Raw genomic sequence first — 23,250 nt, 5'->3', positions numbered from 1 at the left:
CTCGTATGCCGAGCTACGCCTTAAGTAAGCCTAAATGACAATTATATCAACACAGAATGCAGTGCGGTAGAGATGCAAGCAGCCAGCGCATCCAGCTAAGCAATAAACTATGCACTGGAACAATAACACATGCATACGTTTGAACAATATGTATGACATTGTAAGATTTCATGGTGTGGCATGGTTCACCTTTCACGCTAGGAGCGGCGCTTCAATGTGCCTTAGTCTCCCACAACAAATCCGTTACCGAAAAACAATTACACCCTTCATATTTCAACCATCGACTGCACAAAATCCCATACAAATGTTTCACAATTACGTCAATTATAAATGTAATGTATGTTTGGCGCCGTACGACAAATTTAAATCTTAAGCTCACCTTCACGTATGAACGATCAAGCATTAGGGCTTCTGTGGCATCGGACACAGCGGAGTCGAAATCATCCATCGCGATGTGACATGCTGCTCTGTTGCAGTACAACTGTGCTGCCAGAGCGTCATTCTCCGAGTGCTCCAGTCTCACAATGGCGTTCGTATATAATTCGCGTGCCGCAAAATAGTCTCCGCTTTTAAAAACGACATTTCCGCGTTCTTTTAGAAAGCTAGCAGAGTACCTACCAAATAAAACTGGTCCATCGTTTGATTTCGGCGTCTCTACATCACATACGGTGGCGTTGGAAGAAACCTTGTCTTCTGTCACGCCAACATCCATAAAGGACCTACCGTCATTATTCACAGAACCCGTATCCGAATACATAGCAATCACAAACACGATTTCGCATGACGACTTCCTTGGTGTGTGTTTCTGGTGGTCTCGGTCAACCCGCGCCCGGGTCCGCTGCAGCGCGGCGACCCACAAACGACAACCGTCGCGGCAGGAATGCACTGTCCATATGCAACTGTGTGTCACGCTTGAATCGGTATGGTCTCGTTTGAGGAAAGCGCCGACGAGACGGTAACACCGCCGTCAGTTGCCGCGAAATCCTGCGGCGACAACGACTCCATTCTGCAATTCGGCAGACACCGCCTACACCCGACGCTCGTAGAAGCGCTGGCCGGCTCATACGGCACATTCACAGACATACAGACAAAGGCCATACCGCAAGCACTCGCAGGAAAGGATATACTCGTCAAGGCGCAAACTGGACGCATCCGTGCTGCGCTGCATTTGATGCTAACCTCAAATGAGCGTATCAGCTCAGCCTTATTTCGTAATACGTGTTGTCGCTGAGGCTGTTCAGATGCCAGCAGTCGACGATAAACGTGCCCCCGTAGAACCAATGCTCACCCTCGGAACGCTCCATCGTATATGGCCCATAGTGTGTCGTAAGATGACTCTGCGCTCTGGTAAAGTGCAGGACGTTCATCACCTATTGTCGGTTGCAAATCCGATAACTCAAAATCCTCCGCATCATCAATTGGAATACCCGATGCGTTCAGGAGATCACTTATGGTATCCATTCCAGGCAGCATCATCTGTTCGATGAAATTGTCCATATCGACTAAGTCATTTGCATCATCAGTGCTTGTTGACACAGATTCGGTGGGTTGGGCGTCATCACGAGAATCAATTGGCGCATCCGTACTGGCAGCGCAGAAGAACACACAAGTGCTGTCTGACCGTACGACGGCACGCACTGCCCTCATCCGAATATATGTGCGTGCCTCACCTTCGCATTGCGGCGCATAATGCGTAGTCAGGAAGTCTATGTCGTAAGTAACTGTGTTGCTTGATGGGTCGTACGTGGCGTACTCTTCAAAACGAGGTTCATAACCGAGTTGCGTTGGTACCAACACGTAAATCGAACGCGTTGCCATATGCGCTGCACCAGGTGTAGCCTCATTTACTTCTATCAGGCCATTTGCATCTGACACTTCCGGTGACGTCAAGTCGAATGATGGAGCGCCGCCTTCAGATCCCTTATAACCCAAAGGACCGCTCGACGTCGGGGACGTAATACATGCATCGGATACATTCCTTTCCAGCATATCAGTCACATCAACCTGGACATCTGTTGTGTCTGTGACAATATAAAAGTATGGGTCTTCTCTATACGAGACGATGAAATTTGATGCCATGAGTAATCTGCATTTACATCCAAGTGCAATACCATTAATATGTGATGCATGTATTTCCCCTAATTTGAATATTTTTGGAAATGTTTTAACAATTAAACCCGTATTTGTGAGGAATTGCTGTGTCAATCTACAACGAACTGAACCACTCTTCAAATAATCACGAGTAACACATACCAAAGGATGTTGAGGGAATCCTAATCTCGCATCAACTGGTAGCAAAACCCACCCACTAATAAAAGTTGCCAACTGTGGCATCCATTGGGGAATCAATTCCAAACCCACACGTAATCCAGTTTTGCTACGCCTTACAACGCGCCCGCCAGATTGTCTCGCTACATGATGGCGCACATAATGTTCCTCATCGCGACGAAAATCCTCCACATAAGAGTAAACCAAACCCGTAATCTTTAACGAAAAATGGTGAGAATAATGACCATCATAATGTAACCCCGTTATCATTTCATCAGTGCCTCGTATGAATCTGTATATGCCGCCATTCGGGAAGGTCCCGTAAAAGACCTCCACACAATCAGGTAGAACATCTGATGCCAGGTCGATAACTATTCCACTCACTAGGCACCCCGCCAAAACAGAGGCAGCTATGCAATGTTTCGACAACAGATTCATTTTTTTGTAATGCGTTTTCAACGAGCTGTTACTAGATTCAGCGAGTCTATGAGCTCATTTAAAATGCCATATATCAGGAGCCTGCAAGTAACGAAAATTTTCTTGCTCTATCAAACAGCTCGGAAATTTTAGGAATAACTGTAGAATTCAATGAGTGAGAAATAAGAGAATCAAATAACAGTGCGCCGGATCTATTAAATTAACTGCTGAGGCGAAAGCAGTGAGAATTTTCTAGTGACTACATGTGGAGCATTACGTGGCATAATGCGATCATACCGCTGCTGTCAACTCGATTATGGGAACGTGCATAACGTCAGTATGCTAGTCCCGAGGCAGAACGAAGAATTCCACAACAGCCACGCAGCACAAAAATATAGTAACAGGTATTATGGCAAAGGTCTATAACACATCACTCGCCGAAAACTAACACAATAAACAGCATGTGCAAACAGTATGCGATGCCGGATAACACGCAACACAACGCCAATCTCCACAGCGCCGAAGGCTGACAAACACGCCGCAGACAACAAACGCTAAACACAACCTAGACAAAAATGAACAATGATTACCGGTAACACATTCAACGCGCTTGGTGTCACACAAGGCAACGCCCAGATAGCAATAATACAGCCAACGCCGTAAACAACTACCTAGACACGCACATACACACTCAAGGAATGAGTGAACGGCATCACCGGTGTTACCAACAACAATTAACACGACCCTGCCATATGATATGTTTAACGTATATACGGGCGGTTGTGGACTTCCTTGGTGTGTGTTTCTGGTGGTCTCGGTCAACCCGCGCCCGGGTCCGCTGCAGCGCGGCGACCCACAAACGACAACCGTCGCGGCAGGAATGCACTGTCCATATGCAACTGTGTGTCACGCTTGAATCGGTATGGTCTCGTTTGAGGAAAGCGCCGACGAGACGGTAACACCGCCGTCAGTTGCCGCGAAATCCTGCGGCGACAACGACTCCATTCTGCAATTCGGCAGACACCGCCTACACCCGACGCTCGTAGAAGCGCTGGCCGGCTCATACGGCACATTCACAGACATACAGACAAAGGCCATACCGCAAGCACTCGCAGGAAAGGATATACTCGTCAAGGCGCAAACTGGACGCATCCGTGCTGCGCTGCATTTGATGCTAACCTCAAATGAGCGTATCAGCTCAGCCTTATTTCGTAATACGTGTTGTCGCTGAGGCTGTTCAGATGCCAGCAGTCGACGATAAACGTGCCCCCGTAGAACCAATGCTCACCCTCGGAACGCTCCATCGTATATGGCCCATAGTGTGTCGTAAGATGACTCTGCGCTCTGGTAAAGTGCAGGACGTTCATCACCTATTGTCGGTTGCAAATCCGATAACTCAAAATCCTCCGCATCATCAATTGGAATACCCGATGCGTTCAGGAGATCACTTATGGTATCCATTCCAGGCAGCATCATCTGTTCGATGAAATTGTCCATATCGACTAAGTCATTTGCATCATCAGTGCTTGTTGACACAGATTCGGTGGGTTGGGCGTCATCACGAGAATCAATTGGCGCATCCGTACTGGCAGCGCAGAAGAACACACAAGTGCTGTCTGACCGTACGACGGCACGCACTGCCCTCATCCGAATATATGTGCGTGCCTCACCTTCGCATTGCGGCGCATAATGCGTAGTCAGGAAGTCTATGTCGTAAGTGACTGTGTTGCTTGATGGGTCGTACGTGGCGTACTCTTCAAAATGAGGTTCATAACCGAGTTGCGTTGGTACCAACACGTAAATCGAACGCGTTGCCATATGCGCTGCACCAGGTGTAGCCTCATTTACTTCCATCAGGCCATTTGCATCTGACACTTCCTGCGACGACACGTCGAATGATGCAGTGCCGCCTTCAGATCCCTTAAAACACACAGAACCGCTCGACGTCGGGGACGTAATACATGCATCGGATACATTCCTTTCCAGCATATCAGTCACATCAACCTGGAGATCTTTTGTGTCTGTGAGAATATAAAAGTATCGGTCATCTATATACGATACGATAACATTGGATTCCATGAAAAATCTGCATTTACATCCAAGTGAAATGCCATTAATTTGTGATAGATGTATTTCACCCATGTTGTATATCCTTAGATGTATATTAACAGTTAAACCGTTATTTGTGGCGAAATAGCTTTTCACTTTATATCTAACTGAACCATTAGTGGAAGGTGGACGAAAGGTATGTATCAAAGGATGTTGAGGCAATCCTGCTGTCGCATCAACTATTAGCAACAGCACGCCGCCAATAAATGTTTCCAACTGTGACGTCGTTTTGCGAATGACTCCCAAACCCAAACGTTGTTCAGTTATGCTACGCATTATAACGCGCCCTTTAAGTTTTCTCCCTATATAATAACGTACATAGTGCTCCTCACCGCGACGAAAATCCTCCACATGTGAGTAGACCAAATTCTCTATCATCTTCGAGAAACGGTGAGAATAATGACCATCATAATGTAACCCCGTTATCATTTCATCAGTGCCTCGTATGAATCTGTATATGCCGCCATTCGGGAAGGTCCCGTAAAAGACCTCCACACAATCAGGTAGAACATCTGATGCCAGGTCGATAACTATTCCACTCACTAGGCACCCCGCCAAAACAGAGGCAGCTATGCAATGTTTCGACAACAGATTCATTTTTTTGTAATGCGTTTTCAACGAGCTGTTACTAGATTCAGCGAGTCTATGAGCTCATTTAAAATGCCATATATCAGGAGCCTGCAAGTAACGAAAATTTTCTTGCTCTATCAAACAGCTCGGAAATTTTAGGAATAACTGTAGAATTCAATGAGTGAGAAATAAGAGAATCAAATAACAGTGCGCCGGATCTATTAAATTAACTGCTGAGGCGAAAGCAGTGAGAATTTTCTAGTGACTACATGTGGAGCATTACGTGGCATAATGCGATCATACCGCTGCTGTCAACTCGATTATAGGAACGTGCATAACGTCAGTATGCTAGTCCCGAGGCAGAACGAAGAATTCCACAACAGCCACGCAGCACAAAAATATAGTAACAGGTATTATGGCAAAGGTCTATAACACATCACTCGCCGAAAACTAACACAATAAACAGCATGTGCAAACAGTATGCGATGCCGGATAACACGCAACACAACGCCAATCTCCACAGCGCCGAAGGCTGACAAACACGCCGCAGACAACAAACGCTAAACACAACCTAGACAAAAATGAACAATGATTACCGGTAACACATTCAACGCGCTTGGTGTCACACAAGGCAACGCCCAGATAGCAATAATACAGCCAACGCCGTAAACAACTACCTAGACACGCACATACACACTCAAGGAATGAGTGAACGGCATCACCGGTGTTACCAACAACAATTAACACGACCCTGCCATATGATATGTTTAACGTATATACGGGCGGTTGTGGACTTCCTTGGTGTGTGTTTCTGGTGGTCTCGGTCAACCCGCGCCCGGGTCCGCTGCAGCGCGGCGACCCACAAACGACAACCGTCGCGGCAGGAATGCACTGTCCATATGCAACTGTGTGTCACGCTTGAATCGGTATGGTCTCGTTTGAGGAAAGCGCCGACGAGACGGTAACACCGCCGTCAGTTGCCGCGAAATCCTGCGGCGACAACGACTCCATTCTGCAATTTGGCAGACACCGCCTACACCCGACGCTCGTAGAAGCGCTGGCCGGCTCATACGGCACATTCACAGACATACAGACAAAGGCCATACCGCAAGCACTCGCAGGAAAGGATATACTCGTCAAGGCGCAAACTGGACGCATCCGTGCTGCGCTGCATTTGATGCTAACCTCAAATGAGCGTATCAGCTCAGCCTTATTTCGTAATACGTGTTGTCGCTGAGGCTGTTCAGATGCCAGCAGTCGACGATACACGTGCCCCCGTAGAACCAATGCTCACCCTCGGAACGCTCCATCGTATATGGCCCATAGTGTGTCGTAAGATGACTCTGCACTCTGGTAAAGTGCAGGACGTTCATCACCTATTGTCGGTTGCAAATCCGATAACTCAAAATCCTCCGCATCATCAATTGGAATACCCGATGCGTTCAGGAGATCACTTATGGTATCCATTCCAGGCAGCATCATCTGTTCGATGAAATTGTCCATATCGACTAAGTCATTTGCATCATCAGTGCTTGTTGACACAGATTCGGTGGGTTGGGCGTCATCACGAGAATCAATTGGCGCATCCGTACTGGCAGCGCAGAAGAACACACAAGTGCTGTCTGACCGTACGACGGCACGCACTGCCCTCATCCGAATATATGTGCGTGTCTTACCTTCGCATTGTGGCGCATAATGCGTAGTCAGGAAGTCTATGTCGTAAGTAACTGTGTTGCTTGATGGGTCGTACGTGGCGTACTCTTCAAAACGAGGTTCATAACCGAGTTGCGTTGGTACCAACACGTAAATCGAACGCGTAGCCATATGCGCTGCACCAGGTGTAGCCTCATTTACTTCCATCAGGCCATTTGCAGCTGACACTTCCTGCGACGACACGTCGAATGATGCAGCGCCACCTTCAGATCCCTTATAACCCAATGGACCGCTCGACGTCGGGGACGTAATACATGCATCGGATACATTCCTTTCCAGCATATCAGTCACATCAACCTGGACATCTATTGTGTCTGTGCGCATATTAAAGTATTCGTCATCCACATACGTGACGATGGCATTGGATTCCATGAGAAATCTGCATATACATCCCAGTGAAATATCATTAATATTTGATACATGTATTTCCCCCAACTTGTATATCTGTGGACGTATATCAACAGTTAAACCATTATTTGTTAGGAATTGAGATTTCACTCTATACGAAACTGAACCATTAGTAAAATGTCGACAAGAGGCATGTATCACAGGATGTTGAGGCAATCCTACTCTCGCATCAACTGCTAGCGAAACCCAACCACTAATAAAAGTTACCAAATCTAACGTCGTTTTTCGAAAAAATCCATACTGCCTTAATAGTTCAATATTGTTACGTTGTATATTGCGCCCGCCAGATTTTCTCGCTACATGATGGCGTACATAACGCTCCTCACCGCGACGAAAATCCTCCACATGAGAGTAGACCAAACCATCAATCAATAATGAGAAACGGTGAGAATAATGACCATCATAATGTAACGCCGTTATCATTTCATCAGTGCCTCGTATGAATCTGTATATGCCGCCATTCGGGAAGGTTCCGTAGAAGACCTCCACACAATCAGGTAGAACATCTGATGCCAGGTCGATAACTATTCCACTCACTAGGCACCCCGCCAAAACAGAGGCAGCTATGCAATGTTTCGACAACAGATTCATTTTTTGTAAAGCGATTTTTACGAGCCGTTACTAGATTCAGCGAGTCTATGAGCTCATTTAAAATGCCATATATCAGGAGCCTGCAAGTAACGAAAATTTTCTTGCTCTATCAAACAGCTCGGAAATTTTAGGAATAACTGTAGAATTCAATGAGTGAGAAATAAGAGAATCAAATAACAGTGCGCCGGATCTATTAAATTAACTGCTGAGGCGAAAGCAGTGAGAATTTTCTAGTGACTACATGTGGAGCATTACGTGGCATAATGCGATCATACCGCTGCTGTCAACTCGATTATGGGAACGTGCATAACGTCAGTATGCTAGTCCCGAGGCAGAACGAAGAATTCCACAACAGCCACGCAGCACAAAAATATAGTAACAGGTATTATGGCAAAGGTCTATAACACATCACTCGCCGAAAACTAACACAATAAACAGCATGTGCAAACAGTATGCGATGCCGGATAACACGCAACACAACGCCAATCTCCACAGCGCCGAAGGCTGACAAACACGCCGCAGACAACAAACGCTAAACACAACCTAGACAAAAATGAACAATGATTACCGGTAACACATTCAACGCGCTTGGTGTCACACAAGGCAACGCCCAGATAGCAATAATACAGCCAACGCCGTAAACAACTACCTAGACACGCACATACACACTCAAGGAATGAGTGAACGGCATCACCGGTGTTACCAACAACAATTAACACGACCCTGCCATATGATATGTTTAACGTATATACGGGCGGTTGTGGACTTCCTTGGTGTGTGTTTCTGGTGGTCTCGGTCAACCCGCGCCCGGGTCCGCTGCAGCGCGGCGACCCACAAACGACAACCGTCGCGGCAGGAATGCACTGTCCATATGCAACTGTGTGTCACGCTTGAATCGGTATGGTCTCGTTTGAGGAAAGCGCCGACGAGACGGTAACACCGCCGTCAGTTGCCGCGAAATCCTGCGGCGACAACGACTCCATTCTGCAATTCGGCAGACACCGCCTACACCCGACGCTCGTAGAAGCGCTGACCGGCTCATACGGCACATTCACAGACATACAGACAAAGGCCATACCGCAAGCACTCGCAGGAAAGGATATACTCGTCAAGGCGCAAACTGGACGCATCCGTGCTGCGCTGCATTTGATGCTAACCTCAAATGAGCGTATCAGCTCAGCCTTATTTCGTAATACGTGTTGTCGCTGAGGCTGTTCAGATGCCAGCAGTCGACGATAAACGTGCCCCCGTAGAACCAATGCTCACCCTCGGAACGCTCCATCGTATATGGCCCATAGTGTGTCGTAAGATGACTCTGCGCTCTGGTAAAGTGCAGGACGTTCATCACCTATTGTCGGTTGCAAATCCGATAACTCAAAATCCTCCGCATCATCAATTGGAATACCCGATGCGTTCAGGAGATCACTTATGGTATCCATTCCAGGCAGCATCATCTGTTCGATGAAATTGTCCATATCGACTAAGTCATTTGCATCATCAGTGCTTGTTGACACAGATTCGGTGGGTTGGGCGTCATCACGAGAATCAATTGGCGCATCCGTACTGGCAGCGCAGAAGAACACACAAGTGCTGTCTGACCGTACGACGGCACGCACTGCCCTCATCCAAATAGTTGTGCGTGTCTTACCTTCGCATTGTGGCGCATAATGCGTAGTCAGGAAGTCTATGTCGTACGTAACAGTGTTGCTTGATGGGTCGTACGTGGCGTACTCTTCAAAACGAGGTTCATAACCGAGTTGCGTTGGTACCAACACGTAAATCGAACGCGTAGCCATATGCGCTGCACCAGGTGTAGCCTCATTTACTTCTATCAGGCCATTTGCATCCGACACTTCCTGCGATGACAAGTCGAATGATGCAGTGCCGCCTTCAGATCCCTTAAAACACACAGAACCGCTCGACGTCGGGGACGTAATACATGCATCGGATACATTCCTTTCCAGTATATCAGTCACATCAACCTGGACATCTATTGTGTCTGTGCTAATATGAAAGAATACGCCATCCATATACGTGTTGATATAATCACATCTTATGCGAAATCTAGATATACATCCAAGTGAAATATCATTAATATGTGATACATGTATTTCCCCCAATTTGTATATCTTTAGACGTATATCAACAGTTAAACCATTAGTTATGACGAAATTGCTTTTCGTTTTGTACTTAACTAAACCACTAGAGCAACGTTTACGAAAGGCAAATACCAAAGGATGTTGAGGCAATCCCACTCTCGCATCAACTATTAGCAACAACACGCCGCCAATAAAAGTTACCAAATCAAACGTACTTCTGTACATAAATCCATATTTCCCACATTGTTCAGTTGTGCTACGTTGTATATGGCGCCCGCCAGATTTTCTCGCTACATGATGGCGTACATAACGCTCCTCACCGCGACGAAAATCCTCCACATGAGAGTAGACCAAATTCTCTATCATCTTCGAGAAACGGTAAGAATAATAACAATCATAATGTAACGCCGTTATCATTTCATCAGTGCCTCGTATGAATCTGTATATGCCGCCATTCGGGAAGGTTCCGTAGAAGACCTCCACACCATCAGGTAGAACATCTGATTGTAGGTCGATAACTATTCCACTCACCAGGCACCCAGCCAAAACAGAGGCAGCTATGCAATGTTTCGACAACAGATTCATTTTTTTGTAAAGCGATTTTTACGAGCCGTTACTAGATTCAGCGAGTCTATGAGCTCATTTAAAATGCCATATATCAGGAGCCTGCAAGTAACGAAAATTTTCTTGCTCTATCAAACAGCTCGGAAATTTTAGGAATAACTGTAGAATTCAATGAGTGAGAAATAAGAGAATCAAATAACAGTGCGCCGGATCTATTAAATTAACTGCTGAGGCGAAAGCAGTGAGAATTTTCTAGTGACTACATGTGGAGCATTACGTGGCATAATGCGATCATACCGCTGCTGTCAACTCGATTATGGGAACGTGCATAACGTCAGTATGCTAGTCCCGAGGCAGAACGAAGAATTCCACAACAGCCACGCAGCACAAAAATATAGTAACAGGTATTATGGCAAAGGTCTATAACACATCACTCGCCGAAAACTAACACAATAAACAGCATGTGCAAACAGTATGCGATGCCGGATAACACGCAACACAACGCCAATCTCCACAGCGCCGAAGGCTGACAAACACGCCGCAGACAACAAACGCTAAACACAACCTAGACAAAAATGAACAATGATTACCGGTAACACATTCAACGCGCTTGGTGTCACACAAGGCAACGCCCAGATAGCAATAATACAGCCAACGCCGTAAACAACTACCTAGACACGCACATACACACTCAAGGAATGAGTGAACGGCATCACCGGTGTTACCAACAACAATTAACACGACCCTGCCATATGATATGTTTAACGTATATACGGGCGGTTGTGGACTTCCTTGGTGTGTGTTTCTGGTGGTCTCGGTCAACCCGCGCCCGGGTCCGCTGCAGCGCGGCGACCCACAAACGACAACCGTCGCGGCAGGAATGCACTGTCCATATGCAACTGTGTGTCACGCTTGAATCGGTATGGTCTCGTTTGAGGAAAGCGCCGACGAGACGGTAACACCGCCGTCCGTTGCCGCGGAATCCTGCGGCGACAACGACTCCATTCTGCAATTTGGCAGACACCGCCTACACCCGACGCTCGTAGAAGCGCTGGCCGGCTCATACGGCACATTCACAGACATACAGACAAAGGCCATACCGCAAGCACTCGCAGGAAAGGATATACTCGTCAAGGCGCAAACTGGATCGGGGAAGACTTTAGCCGCGCTGGTTCCTATTGCAAACTTTTTATATAACTTGGATGATGCTGTTGGAGCTTGTGATGTGATAGTGCTTATTGTTGTGCCTACATCAGAGCTTGTGGCACAGACCATTCAAGTGCTAAATCGGCTTCTCAGGAATGGAGTGACTGTAAGGGCTGGATCAGATGTTGCAGGGACAACCGCAAACGTGGTAGTCACGAAACCTAAAAACGCTATTATGTATGCTAAAGAGCATCAGGCTTCGCTGAAAAAGGTGGTCCTGGATGAAGCAGACCTCCTGTTCGAATTTGGTTTTAAAAAAGAAACCCTACAACTGGCTGAAGTGCTGAGGCACTTCGGTAGGCGCAAGCAGTTTCAGACTATCATGCTTTCCGCAACTTTGGACCAAGATGTGCGAGCACTGGCTAACCTTATTCTGTACAAACCAGAGTTCATAGAAGCACAGTTCACACCATCAATGGGATCTATCAACGAATTTTATGTAAAGGTGGACGAGGAAGACAAGCTGTTACTCCTATATGCACTACTTAAAATGGATGCGGTGCCATATCCGACCTTAATATTTACGAACTCAGATGAACGGGCATACTTGATTAAGACGCTGTTGGCTAAACTCTCCATTGAATCTCGCACACTCAGCCGATTGCTTTCCCCGAGAATGCGTCAATCGCTGCTCAACAGTTTCAACCAGGGCAGTATAGATGTTCTCATGGTTGCGGATGACGCCCGAGGCGACAAGCTATGCGCAACGCGAGGAGTGGATTTCAAGTCGGTGCAGTGCGTCATTAACTTCGACGCGCCTGCTGATGTTACTGTGTATACGCACAGGATAGGGCGTACTGGTCGCATGGGGAGCATAGGGAGCAGCGTCACGTTAATCACCGCAGCGGATGAACCGCTATTGGAGGGACTGCTTGCAGACGCTTCGAGGAAAATAGAGCCTTTGCAAATCGAAAAGGGCACGTTCGACAGTATGCGATACCGTGTGGATGATGTGGTTAAGGGTGTAACCAAGCGGTTGGTGGCGACGAGTCAGGTACAGGCGCTCCGCCAGAGCGCCCTGCTCGAAGAAGCGTTTGTCACCACACTCAGCAAACGTGACGAAGAACTACTCAAGGCGGTGGTCAAAAACGATGACAAAAAACTCACGGTAGAAAAAAAACACCTTTCACACCTCCCCAAGTACCTCGTGAACGACCCACTGCGGGCGACCGTGCTCGATCTACAGCAGAAGATAAACGCCAATGTGCGTCCATCACAGAAAAAACAAAGCGCAACCAATGATGCGCCATCGAAGTTGCGAGTCAAACGGAAGAAACACAAGATTCCACGCAAACGACAACCCACATTCAAGCGGAGGAAGAAATAAACTGACGCGGTGGGGGCACCGCCGGTGCCAAACGCCAGCACAGCTCACGCGCTAAATATCGTGTGCAGAATAATTCGCATAAATGAGATACCGATAAACGTGTCTGTTGTATATGGGTTGGTCCCTAGCTTTTGCGCATGACCAGAGATACCTTGCAGAGCGTAGCTAGCAACTTGCTGAATGCCATTTCATTCCCCAAGGCAACACCTACTCCAGCTGCAGCTGGCTGCAAAGACCGCCGACCATGGTCATGTGGGTCAACGCGACAGTCTTTATGAACTCCAAAAGCACATGCTCGGGTGCCTTGAACGCCTTGATCACGCTACGTATTGTCACTGCACAGTGCTGAAAGCGACTGCGCGTGTATACCCACCGACAATGTCCAGCGGAGAATGGCCCAACGCAAGCAGTTCCAACGCCTTCTCGTGTGCCTGTTAAAAATGGATTGCGCGCGTGCATGAACGGTACCGGACGCCACTGCCCATTGAGACAATCCTGGAGCATCTTCCGGATCAGGTCGGGCGACGGAACATCACAAACCTGCGGACGCATTAACCAATGCGTGCCTGTCTACCATTCGTACCTTAAACACGTTCTCTTTTGTCACCAAATCAAAACCCGAGGAAACGTTCTGCAGGTTGTTCACCGCGCGACGCATGTCACCGTCCGCGGTGAACAGCAGCGCCTCCATGCCATCCTGAGTGAACTGAACCTGCTCCATCTTGCAAATGTCGACCATGCGTTTGAGTATCTGCAACGTCGTTTAATCCCATCGAAAAACGCAACCATCTCGTCCTTCATCCGGCCGTAGCGGATGACAGCGCAGCGACTTTGGATGGGTTCGATAATCTTGGTCGACTGGTTGCACGCCAGCGCAAACCGGGTTGTCTTGGAGTATATCTCCATGATGCGGCGCAGAGCCTGACAATGCTTGACACCATCGCGATTTAATAACACCGTGATGCAAAGAACGGGCAACAGAATGCACGGCAAAAAATTGGATGTGCTGATTTAAGGTAGTACTCTAACGCCGACGGTAGAATGCGCACAAAATAGACTCAACAATGCATAAGCGGTCTCATAACGCTGTTAACGCACCTGCTGCGCCGCCTCGGTCATGGAATCCACCTCATCGAGAATGATGATCTTGTGCTTGTTTTCAGGCAGCACGACCGACTTCTTCGCGAAGTTCTTAATCGTCTCGCGCACGACGTCCACACCTCTGCGCATTTGCGTGACTCTGACCGCCGCCTTACCTGTCGTCGCTCGCGTTCAGCTCCAGCACCGCGTTCTTGAAGTGCTCTCCCAGCATTTCGTGCGCCAGGCACAGAATCGACGTTGTCTTCCCAGTGCCAGGCGGGCCCTGCAGGCACTATGGCTGTGGTATGCGCGCCCAAACTCACGCAGAGCAGGAGGTTAGGCATGTTGCCTTCCTTTGCGATTATCTCGAGACGGCGCGTGATCTCGGGGTTACCGAGCACGTCGCTCAGAGAGCTGGGACGATATTTCTCTATCCATATATCGGTAGTCATTGCGGCACATTCGAAATGACCACGGTGTGTGCTATCGTTAGTTGTGTCTATGCCGCATGGGCGCGCGGCGCCTGAGGCAGCGACGCATCCTCGCCAGGCCGAAACAGGGGTCGCACCTTTAGCTTACCCAGCTCCAGACTCGCAAAAAAGATGAAGCCGCCGAGGGTTATCCACGCCGTTCGAATCCACATGCCGGAGAACAGGGCGCGCAGACCTTCCTCCCGTACTATGCGACATACGCAGTCGGTCGCGGACGAATACTGCGCTCAGTTGGAAATCGCCACGCAGTGTAAGCTTGCGGCGTCGCCGCACGACGGCTAGGCATAGCGACGCGTACAAACGCCACGAAACAGAACCTACCATACGTGACGAGCCCTGCGTCATGAGCCGCGTCTTCACCACGTCCAGCGGCACCGTTGCGATTCCCGCGCAACCCCCTGCACACTATTGTACGCGCGAAGCGGCGGGTCACCTGCAAACGAGCCGCACAGCGCAGACACCACGACATCACCGGTGCTGCTGGACACGTTAGCCCTGCAAGCGATAGATTCCGACAGCCCTGAAACGCTTTGAAAACAGTGCGCACAATCAAATCGTGCCTAGTACGGTCAACAAGCATTGCAAATCATGAACTGGAGGCCACATCATGGGAACGAGGTGCAGGCGTGCGCCAAACACCCATTAAACACCCGGCAGCCGATCAGGCATATACCCAGCATCCACCCCGGCACAACGTGCTACTACCACACCCTCACAACGCGCCACACATGCATTCGGCTAGAACATGTCAAGACACGCCGTACACTACCAAGAGGTGAGCCACATGCACGCCGGTGACGTAAGGGTCCACCCATGGGCCAAATGCGCAAAACTGAACTTTTCGCTGACTCAAGTGTCTTCAAGCGCTCCCACAGCATGAACTGTATCCCGTCGAAGGGCACCTCGCGCATCAGAGTCGGGAAGAAGCCGGCATACAAGCCACGGTACCCCTGAGCACGGCGGATGGACTGGAACGTGGCGTAGGAAGTGGGGTGTAGACCAGCCTGCATCTGCTGCTTTATGACTTCAAACGGGTTCCTGAGGCGTGTGACAAGTGAACAAAGGCGCGCCCAACCGGCGTAGTCCGCGTCTAACGCAACGCAGTAGGCAAACAACCGAAGCTCCAGACGCAAAACACGACGTACACGTACACGCACACGCACCGTATCAACAGCGAGCAGAATTGGCCGCACGACGACCCAGCCAGGTGAACCAGGGGAAGCGGCAGCTTTGTGCCCTCATCTCCCAAGCCTGCAACCGCATGCCGCAGCTCTAGCGGGAACTCACTGATGTTGCGATCAGACAGCACCTCCTTGGTGAATTCGTAGATGCCGTAAAACACAGCGCTTGACGGGACGTCGCCCAGCGCTAGAACGAAGAAGCCAGTGTACAGCGAGCGATAGCGTGGGAGACGTTGCATATGACGACGCTCAACCTGGAGGTTACGCGTCAACTGGCTGCGGGTCTTCAGCGTGTCGAGCGGATACAGCAGCGCGTCTGCCACGAAGCCCGCGAATCCTCCACACACCACGTTTACTGCGAATCTTACATCGCTACAGCGACACCTACCGAGGTGGTCCATCGGACGGCGAGACTCCTCCGAAGCAGGCCAACCGCCGCAGCACTCACGCAGTCGCTAAAAACTGCCGAAATGATCGCCCTCACTAAATTGGCATTTCTACGACGTCATGTCGACCGGTTCGACATCCTCAAGAGGCAGCTGCAGAGGAGCTTCCTCAACCAATCGCAGTACAAGATCAGACACCGTGACGGTGAGTTGGCGCGACGGATGGATGAGCGACCGGTAACACGTTGAGTAGTAACAGGCAGCCGCGCCGATCTGCTACAGCCCCCCTTATTTTTGACTGGCGTTTGTACGGCGATGTGTAGCTCAGACGCCGCGGCTGAGGCCGACGTGGCAACCACGCACACCTAATGGCAGAACGGCCCTGCTCGCCTATGGTGGCGAAGTTTGCTGCGGTCGTTGATGTGCGATAGGGTACTCCAGCGTCGACTACCGTGAAAGTAGTCGACTTCACGGCTGTTAGGTCACTCGGCGGCGGCATGTGATTCCACCGGTAACGGAATCGTATGTTACCATTGACTGCATCTAGTCACATGGCGTCGCGGGTATGGCTGAACAGTTGTGAAAGGCGTGGTCAAACGGCCATCTTGAACAGCGTAGCCACAAACGCCCAGTGGAATCTATTGGCGCAACTATGTAGCAGTCGTTGCCGCTCAGCAGTTTAGGGAGCCGGTCGACGTGCTGAAGCCGTGCGGTTGCCGGTGTAGATGCAGGAGGGCGATCGGCGCGGGCTGTTACGAGATGCAGAACGCGTGTTGACACTGCAGCAATACGCGATGCACGTGTTCCGGGCTCATTTACGTCCAACGAACGTGTAAACATAATCTCATCACGCTTCAGAACTCCTCAACGATATTGAATCGGCCGAAATAAACGCTTTCTTCGAGAGAGTGACCGGAGTGCCACTGGACTGCCAGAAGCCCGGTTCTAAGGACCCGGAAGAATGCAACGTGGCTGGAGAGCGCACGGACAAAAAGCAACACGTAGCCGATGACGGCAGGACATCGCACGACTTTAAAAACGTAAGAACAGAATTCGAAAGGCAGGGCAATTTCGAATCTATGAGGGCGGGGAGCAGGGCACTGCAGGACCTGACCCACCAGGAACGCCAGGCACTCCAACGGTTCGAGGCGCAGTCCAGACTGGCCGACCCGGCTAACCTGCTCAACAAAGGTCGCGCCAAAGCTGACCCTAGGCGGGACGCGAAACACGTCCTGCGTCACATGCAAAACGTGACCGACACGCACGATGACATGGATGACGACGAAGGCGACCCCAGGGCTGCCGCCATGGTCGGCGAAAACAGATTCGATGAGATCGTGTCACGCATACGAGCGCAGATGCGCGAGGAGAAGCAGGAAAACACCAAAATCAACAAGGCCAAGGTGCCCAATTTCAACGGGGTCATCGTCGACCCGATCGCAAGGCACGTCAGGAGGAGGCGACTTCGAATCAACGCCATGATCAAGGACCAATTGCAACAAATAATTACGGCAAACGACCCCTCCTTCATACTCGGAGAGCACATCAGGGCGTCCATTTCGCTCGAAAGGGTGGAAATGACCAGCGGCAAGGCGACAATAAGGTGCTACTACACCGTGATCGGGGGTGGCCAAGACGACCAGCGCGTGCACGAAATGCTGCAGAAGGCGCAGAAAAAGGTCAGATTCTGCCTGGCGCGAAAACTCGAGCTCGGATACACGCCACCGGTCCTCTTCATCAGGGCAAACGACGCCGACGTGGCGCACGCCAAGAGAACCGCAAAGTCGCCAGATAGCGCATTCAACAGACCGCTGGACGTACCCATAAAGGGGGTAATGGAACGGTTCCATGGCTCCATGGTGGCATTCTAAGTCTGCAGAAGGCGACATTAACGTTAAGCTACACACTAGATAAGAACTCAACGCGCGCAGTGCACAGTGAAAACAATGTTGGTACTGTACTGTTAGACAAGGCGATGCCATTGATTGACGGCCGCCACGGCCGCCTTCTAGTCGTGAACGCTCTGAAACACCAGGTCGCAGTTCCAGTCTTACAAAACACCCTAATTCGAGGCGATACCGCTGCTGTGTACTCACACATAACGCTGATTTAGATTACATAAATGTAGTCCTCGACTCTAAGTGGCCACCAACTCGCGACTGCGGCTCATTGGTTATTGGCGGCCGAGGGTCGCGTTGGTGGTGCTCAAGGTGGAGCTGTAGCGCCGGATAGCGTGAGAGATTCTACTGACCATCAAAATAATAAGATGAAGCGGGTTTGATTCTGTTGCAGCCACTAATCAGCTATATCGCAACCCTGCGGGACACAGCGCTGCTGGCGACCTTCCGACAACGTGACTTGAAGCGGAAATATTTGCCGCGAAATGAGGCAGCTGAAGTACCACGAGCAGAAATTGCTCAAGAAGGTCAACCTATTCGACTGGAAGCGAGTAGACACGCATAGGGAGACCAAAATTTTACGGAGGTACTACATACAGGACCCGGAGGACTACCACAAGTAAGCGGCAACCGCAATCGTTTAACTCCGGCCCAACAGGTACAACAAAATCGTAGGCAAGATAACCAAACTGGTCAGCGAGCTAAGGAAGCTCCCAGAGGACGATGCATTCCGAATAAAAATGACGGACGCGCTGCTGGAAAAAATGTAGGTAACAAGCAGACGGAGATGCAAATGATACGCAGGTACCAGATGGGGCTAATAAGTGTACGCGGCAACCTGGAGCTGTGCGAGCGCCTATCCGCCAGCGTTTTTTGCAGGCGCCGGCTTGCCACGGTTCTCGTGCAGCGCAAGTTCTGCGAGCATCTCAAGCAGGCTATCACGTACATCGAGCAAGGGCACATCAAGGTTGGGCTTGAAATCGTGAATAACCCCGCGTACCACGTCACCAGAGAGCTGGAGGACCACATCACCTGGGCCCAGGGCTCCAGGATAAAGGAGAAGGTACTCGACTTCACCGGCGCCAGAGACGATTTCGAACTGCTGGGAAACTAGTAAATTAAGCGCCAAAAGCAAATTGGGGCATCTGCCAATCCATGTATCCTGGCGCAAGCCGTGTTCGGTGGCTTAGTAGTATAATCGCGTAACCCGCGGGCCGTTATCTAACCGACGTAGATTTATATGCCAGCGCAGTAAATTAGCACGGGCCTTGTCAAAATTACAAGGGGTCGCTGTAAAACGCCGCTGCACATGGCCCTTGTGCGCGAGCGATGGGGACCGCGCGGTGGGGAAGACCGGAAATGGCAGGCCAACGAGCCACAGCGGTGGACATTGGCTCAAAGCATTTATAAAATACCAAAAGCTACACTGCGTACGTCGTGGATATCGCCATATCAGCCCTATATTTCGTTGAAGGTCGAGGAACGTCCGCCTCACGCAACACATCGAGATGGAACAACCCAAACTCGCCAAGGTCAACAAGGTGCTTGGAAGGACTGGTAGCCGTGGTGGCGTTACACAAGTCCGCGTGGATTTCATGGGAGAGGGCGGATGGGAAGGCCGTGTGCTCATCCGCAACGTGAAGGGTCCAGTCAGGGAGGGCGACATTCTCGCCCTGCTTGAAACCGAAAGGGAAGCACGCAGGCTTAGGTGATATGTCGCGTCTCAATTTTAGCAAACGGCATGTTTAATTGCGACGCCTTACCGCTTAGCAGAGCGCCGGGGATCAAATCCACCTCATATTTTCGACACTCTGCGAAGAAAACTTACGCCCTTTAAACGTTAAACTATTCTAGTTGTTTCTGTCTCTATGCGTGTTTCAATGTCAGCGATGTGTTATATGGAAGCTAGACAGGCGGTCACGGAATCGGTGTGGTGGGTATGTGAGTGACGGGTTTGACGTGGCCGCTTGTTTGCACAGAAAAAAACAGTTGTCAAGTACAACTCAGAAGGTAGGCTGTTGTATTGGCCTTTTTTATGTACCAAGCAACGAAATAACTGAATTTCATTAAATGAAGAAAAGGTTAAGAGATCGTGCTGCGAAATACGCAGCACCCGCAAACCGTGACCGCGTCGTGAAAATCAATATCAACGACTCACACAAGTTGTCGGCGCAAGCCCCATCATGGCACAGGCCCGTATGTTGAAGGCAGCAAGGCACTCATGTACATTATGACTCGCTCGATCACTGGAGGCTCTATATTTGCATAAGGCAATTGGAGAATGTCACTCTGCTGTATCCGGCGTATGTCTGGAGACTGAGGCATTCAGCTGCGATATTAATGGCGCCATGTGAGTATCCAGCGCAATGTGCTTCACCCTGTAGAGTAGATTGCTATACTAGACCATCCGATGCCTGGAAATCCCACTAAAGATATTCGAAGCGACCATTTACACCGCAATCAAGCGTTCGCCGTTATATGTGCCACAACACCGTTAAAGACAATGAGAGATCCGCTGGTAGAGCTGTCATCCGTAGATACTGCGCCTGCACAAATGCGCCCATTGCGATAGCCTTCTTCACATTATAAGCGAAGTCGTTTGCGGCTCGGTTCATGGACATCAAATTCGGGATAACTACAGATATCGGCGAGCAACGATTCATAGTCAAGCCACGCATTTCCTCCAGAACTTATCGCACCAGCCAATTCAGATGATTGGTCCCCTACGCCTGTGACGTTATGTTCCATTGTCGCATTTTGTGAGGTGGCGGCGTCTTGGGAATCTGTTGCCTCGCTGATTTGTGTATGAGGCATGAAAGAAGTTGATGCGCCGCTTTCGACGCATGAGTCTTCGACCTCGCTAGAATCCATTGCTGCCACATCATCCATCCAGTTCGGTACAACCTCGTCTAGCTTGGTAGTCAGTACATCTATTATCGAATACAAGTGGTTAATGGCACCTCCGGCATCTACATCATCATTTACGACATCCGATGCGTTCAAGAGATCACTTATGGTATCCATTCCAGGCGTCGTCATCTGTTCGATGAAATTGTCCATATCGACTAAGTCATTTGCATCATCAGTGCTTGTTGACACAGATTCGGTGGACTGGGCGTCATCACGAGAATCAATTGGCGCATCCGTACTGGCAGCGCAGAAGAACACACAAGTGCTGTCTGACCGTACGACGGCACGCACTGCCCTCAACCAAATAGTTGTGCGTCTCTTACCTTCGCATTGCGGCGCATAATGCGTAGTCAGGAAGTCTATGTCGTAAGTAACAGTGTTGCTTGATGGGTCGTACGTGGCGTACTCTTCAAAACGAGGTTCATAACCGAGTTGCGTTGGTACCAACACGTAAATCGAACGCGTAGCCATATGCGCTGCACCAGGTGTAGCCTCATTTACTTCTATCAGGCCATTTGCATCGGACACTTCCGGTGACGTCAAGTCGAATGATGGAGCGCCGCCTTCAGATCCCTTATAACCCAATGGACCGCTCGACGTCGGGGACGTAATACATGCATCGGATACATTCCTTTCCAGCATATCAGTCACATCAACCTGGATATCTGTTGTGTCTGTGACAATATGATAGTATTCGTCATCCATGTACATCTTGAAATAATCACATGCTATGCGAAATATAGATGTACATCCAAGTGAAATATCATTAATATGAGATACATGTATTTCACCTAATTTGTATATCCTTGTACGTATTTTAACAGTTAAACCAGTATTTGTGGGGAATTGGGTTTTCACTCTATACGTGACTGAACCGTTAGTGGAATGTGCACGAGTGGTATGTATCAAAGGATGTTGAGGCAATTCCCCTGTCGCATCAACTGGTAGCAAAACCCAACCACTAATAAAAGTTTCCAACTCTGACGTCGTTTGGGGATTTACTGCCCAACCCAAACGCTTTTCATTGTTGCTACGAATTATAACGCGCCCGTTAAGTTTTCTCCCTATATAATAACGTACATAGTGCTCCTCACCGCGACGAAAATCCTCCACATGAGAGTAAGCCAAATGTTCCATCCTTGACAGGAAACAGTACATACTACTACCGCTGTATGTTGACTCCGTTATCATTTCATCAGTGCCTCGTATGAATCTGTATATGCCGCCATTCGGGAAGGTTCCGTAAAAGACCTCCACACCATCAGGTAGAACATCTGATTCTATGTCGAGAATCACGCCACTCACCATGCACCCCGCCAAAACAGAGGCAGATATGCAATGTTTCAACAACCAAGACATCTTTAATTTAAAACCAATTACACTCATTGTTATGCCATGAAACACATTAGAATAGTTAAATCACGCGCACGTTTAGCTAAATAACACGTGTATTGATTTTGTCGTAGTGTCATAGAACAGCGGACGTGCAAAATGGCATATGCTTCGTATAAAAATAGATTTACTCTATACGTCAAATGTTGTGTATCGTGGATTATCTATTGCTATGTATAACACTAGTATATTTTTCTACTAATAATTACACGTCAAACACAATGTGAAACACTGAGATTACATCATCTGTCACCTAGCCAATTATTGGGCGGCACACAGCTAGCCAGCCGCTGCGAGGAAAAAACCTTCGCTGCCCCGACAACTATGGACACCAGACATTCACGCCCAAGTGCTAACCTACGAACGCGCTTATGTCAGACTGCAATTACAGTTGACACAATCCACAAGATTGCTGCCGCTATACCGAATAAGGTAACCGATGCACAGCAAAGAAGCCCTCAGGATGCACATTTATACACGTTTATGTACTTGATTCAAGAATGTGCCAAAGCCGTAAACGACTCATACTCATGCACAAACAAAAGGTAAATGAATCTTAACGAATCAACGAGCATACACTGGTGTAACACCACTTTGAATAAGAGTCCGCACGATGTTTCCGCGACGGATAATATAATAT

At 49.1% G+C, this 23,250-nt stretch overlaps 16 protein-coding genes across 16 annotated transcripts; 8 read left to right on the top strand and 8 right to left on the bottom strand.

Moving 5' to 3' along the window:
• Window positions 1–211: 211 nt before the first annotated feature.
• Window positions 212–757, bottom strand: BBBOND_0404695 (hypothetical protein, conserved; the record flags this gene model as incomplete). Its single annotated transcript, XM_012914715.1, has 1 exon — window positions 212–757. One exon carries the CDS (start codon window positions 755–757, stop codon window positions 212–214), a length of 546 nt encoding a protein of 181 aa, XP_012770169.1.
• Window positions 758–922: 165 nt separating this feature from the next.
• Window positions 923–1,231, top strand: BBBOND_0404690 (-ATP-dependent RNA helicase DBP9; the record flags this gene model as incomplete). Its single annotated transcript, XM_012914714.1, has 1 exon — window positions 923–1,231. One exon carries the CDS (start codon window positions 923–925, stop codon window positions 1,229–1,231), a length of 309 nt encoding a protein of 102 aa, XP_012770168.1.
• A 53-nt stretch (window positions 1,232–1,284) lies between these two features.
• Window positions 1,285–2,706, bottom strand: BBBOND_0404680 (hypothetical protein; the record flags this gene model as incomplete). Its single annotated transcript, XM_012914713.1, has 1 exon — window positions 1,285–2,706. One exon carries the CDS (start codon window positions 2,704–2,706, stop codon window positions 1,285–1,287), a length of 1,422 nt encoding a protein of 473 aa, XP_012770167.1.
• Window positions 2,707–3,607: 901 nt separating this feature from the next.
• BBBOND_0404670 (-ATP-dependent RNA helicase DBP9) lies at window positions 3,608–3,916 on the top strand (the record flags this gene model as incomplete). Its single annotated transcript, XM_012914712.1, has 1 exon — window positions 3,608–3,916. One exon carries the CDS (start codon window positions 3,608–3,610, stop codon window positions 3,914–3,916), a length of 309 nt encoding a protein of 102 aa, XP_012770166.1.
• A 53-nt stretch (window positions 3,917–3,969) lies between these two features.
• Window positions 3,970–5,391, bottom strand: BBBOND_0404660 (hypothetical protein; the record flags this gene model as incomplete). Its single annotated transcript, XM_012914711.1, has 1 exon — window positions 3,970–5,391. The coding sequence occupies one exon, from the start codon at window positions 5,389–5,391 to the stop codon at window positions 3,970–3,972; it is 1,422 nt and encodes a 473-aa protein (XP_012770165.1).
• A 901-nt stretch (window positions 5,392–6,292) lies between these two features.
• Window positions 6,293–6,601, top strand: BBBOND_0404650 (-ATP-dependent RNA helicase DBP9; the record flags this gene model as incomplete). The annotated part of the gene is made up of 1 exon (XM_012914710.1): window positions 6,293–6,601. One exon carries the CDS (start codon window positions 6,293–6,295, stop codon window positions 6,599–6,601), a length of 309 nt encoding a protein of 102 aa, XP_012770164.1.
• Window positions 6,602–6,654: 53 nt separating this feature from the next.
• BBBOND_0404640 (hypothetical protein) lies at window positions 6,655–8,076 on the bottom strand (the record flags this gene model as incomplete). Its single annotated transcript, XM_012914709.1, has 1 exon — window positions 6,655–8,076. The coding sequence occupies one exon, from the start codon at window positions 8,074–8,076 to the stop codon at window positions 6,655–6,657; it is 1,422 nt and encodes a 473-aa protein (XP_012770163.1).
• A 900-nt stretch (window positions 8,077–8,976) lies between these two features.
• On the top strand, window positions 8,977–9,285 carry BBBOND_0404630 (-ATP-dependent RNA helicase dbp9; the record flags this gene model as incomplete). The annotated part of the gene is made up of 1 exon (XM_012914708.1): window positions 8,977–9,285. One exon carries the CDS (start codon window positions 8,977–8,979, stop codon window positions 9,283–9,285), a length of 309 nt encoding a protein of 102 aa, XP_012770162.1.
• Window positions 9,286–9,338: 53 nt separating this feature from the next.
• Window positions 9,339–10,760, bottom strand: BBBOND_0404620 (hypothetical protein; the record flags this gene model as incomplete). The annotated part of the gene is made up of 1 exon (XM_012914707.1): window positions 9,339–10,760. One exon carries the CDS (start codon window positions 10,758–10,760, stop codon window positions 9,339–9,341), a length of 1,422 nt encoding a protein of 473 aa, XP_012770161.1.
• Window positions 10,761–11,661: 901 nt separating this feature from the next.
• BBBOND_0404610 (DEAD/DEAH box helicase, putative) lies at window positions 11,662–13,272 on the top strand (the record flags this gene model as incomplete). The annotated part of the gene is made up of 1 exon (XM_012914706.1): window positions 11,662–13,272. One exon carries the CDS (start codon window positions 11,662–11,664, stop codon window positions 13,270–13,272), a length of 1,611 nt encoding a protein of 536 aa, XP_012770160.1.
• A 207-nt stretch (window positions 13,273–13,479) lies between these two features.
• BBBOND_0404600 (replication factor C subunit 4, putative) lies at window positions 13,480–14,804 on the bottom strand (the record flags this gene model as incomplete). The annotated part of the gene is made up of 8 exons (XM_012914705.1): window positions 13,480–13,607; window positions 13,646–13,703; window positions 13,741–13,812; window positions 13,856–14,023; window positions 14,059–14,193; window positions 14,371–14,494; window positions 14,529–14,635; window positions 14,676–14,804. The coding sequence occupies 8 exons, from the start codon at window positions 14,802–14,804 to the stop codon at window positions 13,480–13,482; spliced, it is 921 nt and encodes a 306-aa protein (XP_012770159.1).
• A 47-nt stretch (window positions 14,805–14,851) lies between these two features.
• BBBOND_0404590 (-Mitochondrial substrate carrier family protein W) lies at window positions 14,852–16,425 on the bottom strand (the record flags this gene model as incomplete). Its single annotated transcript, XM_012914704.1, has 5 exons — window positions 14,852–15,064; window positions 15,165–15,241; window positions 15,655–15,881; window positions 16,007–16,379; window positions 16,413–16,425. The coding sequence occupies 5 exons, from the start codon at window positions 16,423–16,425 to the stop codon at window positions 14,852–14,854; spliced, it is 903 nt and encodes a 300-aa protein (XP_012770158.1).
• Window positions 16,426–16,494: 69 nt separating this feature from the next.
• Window positions 16,495–18,523, top strand: BBBOND_0404580 (hypothetical protein, conserved; the record flags this gene model as incomplete). Its single annotated transcript, XM_012914703.1, has 3 exons — window positions 16,495–16,615; window positions 17,269–18,242; window positions 18,290–18,523. The coding sequence occupies 3 exons, from the start codon at window positions 16,495–16,497 to the stop codon at window positions 18,521–18,523; spliced, it is 1,329 nt and encodes a 442-aa protein (XP_012770157.1).
• A 270-nt stretch (window positions 18,524–18,793) lies between these two features.
• BBBOND_0404570 (U3 small nucleolar ribonucleoprotein protein IMP3-like protein, putative) lies at window positions 18,794–19,422 on the top strand (the record flags this gene model as incomplete). Its single annotated transcript, XM_012914702.1, has 3 exons — window positions 18,794–18,927; window positions 18,967–19,074; window positions 19,113–19,422. 3 exons carry the CDS (start codon window positions 18,794–18,796, stop codon window positions 19,420–19,422), a joined length of 552 nt encoding a protein of 183 aa, XP_012770156.1.
• A 394-nt stretch (window positions 19,423–19,816) lies between these two features.
• BBBOND_0404560 (40S ribosomal protein S28, putative) lies at window positions 19,817–20,020 on the top strand (the record flags this gene model as incomplete). Its single annotated transcript, XM_012914701.1, has 1 exon — window positions 19,817–20,020. The coding sequence occupies one exon, from the start codon at window positions 19,817–19,819 to the stop codon at window positions 20,018–20,020; it is 204 nt and encodes a 67-aa protein (XP_012770155.1).
• Window positions 20,021–20,891: 871 nt separating this feature from the next.
• Window positions 20,892–22,604, bottom strand: BBBOND_0404550 (hypothetical protein; the record flags this gene model as incomplete). Its single annotated transcript, XM_012914700.1, has 1 exon — window positions 20,892–22,604. The coding sequence occupies one exon, from the start codon at window positions 22,602–22,604 to the stop codon at window positions 20,892–20,894; it is 1,713 nt and encodes a 570-aa protein (XP_012770154.1).
• Window positions 22,605–23,250: the final 646 nt, after the last annotated feature.

This window comes from Babesia bigemina (assembly GCF_000981445.1).
Source record: "Babesia bigemina genome assembly Bbig001, chromosome : V".
Lineage (NCBI taxonomy): Eukaryota > Apicomplexa > Aconoidasida > Piroplasmida > Babesiidae > Babesia > Babesia bigemina.
The sequence above is the reverse complement of the archived record's forward strand: the minus strand, read 5'-3'. Positions and strand labels throughout refer to the sequence as shown.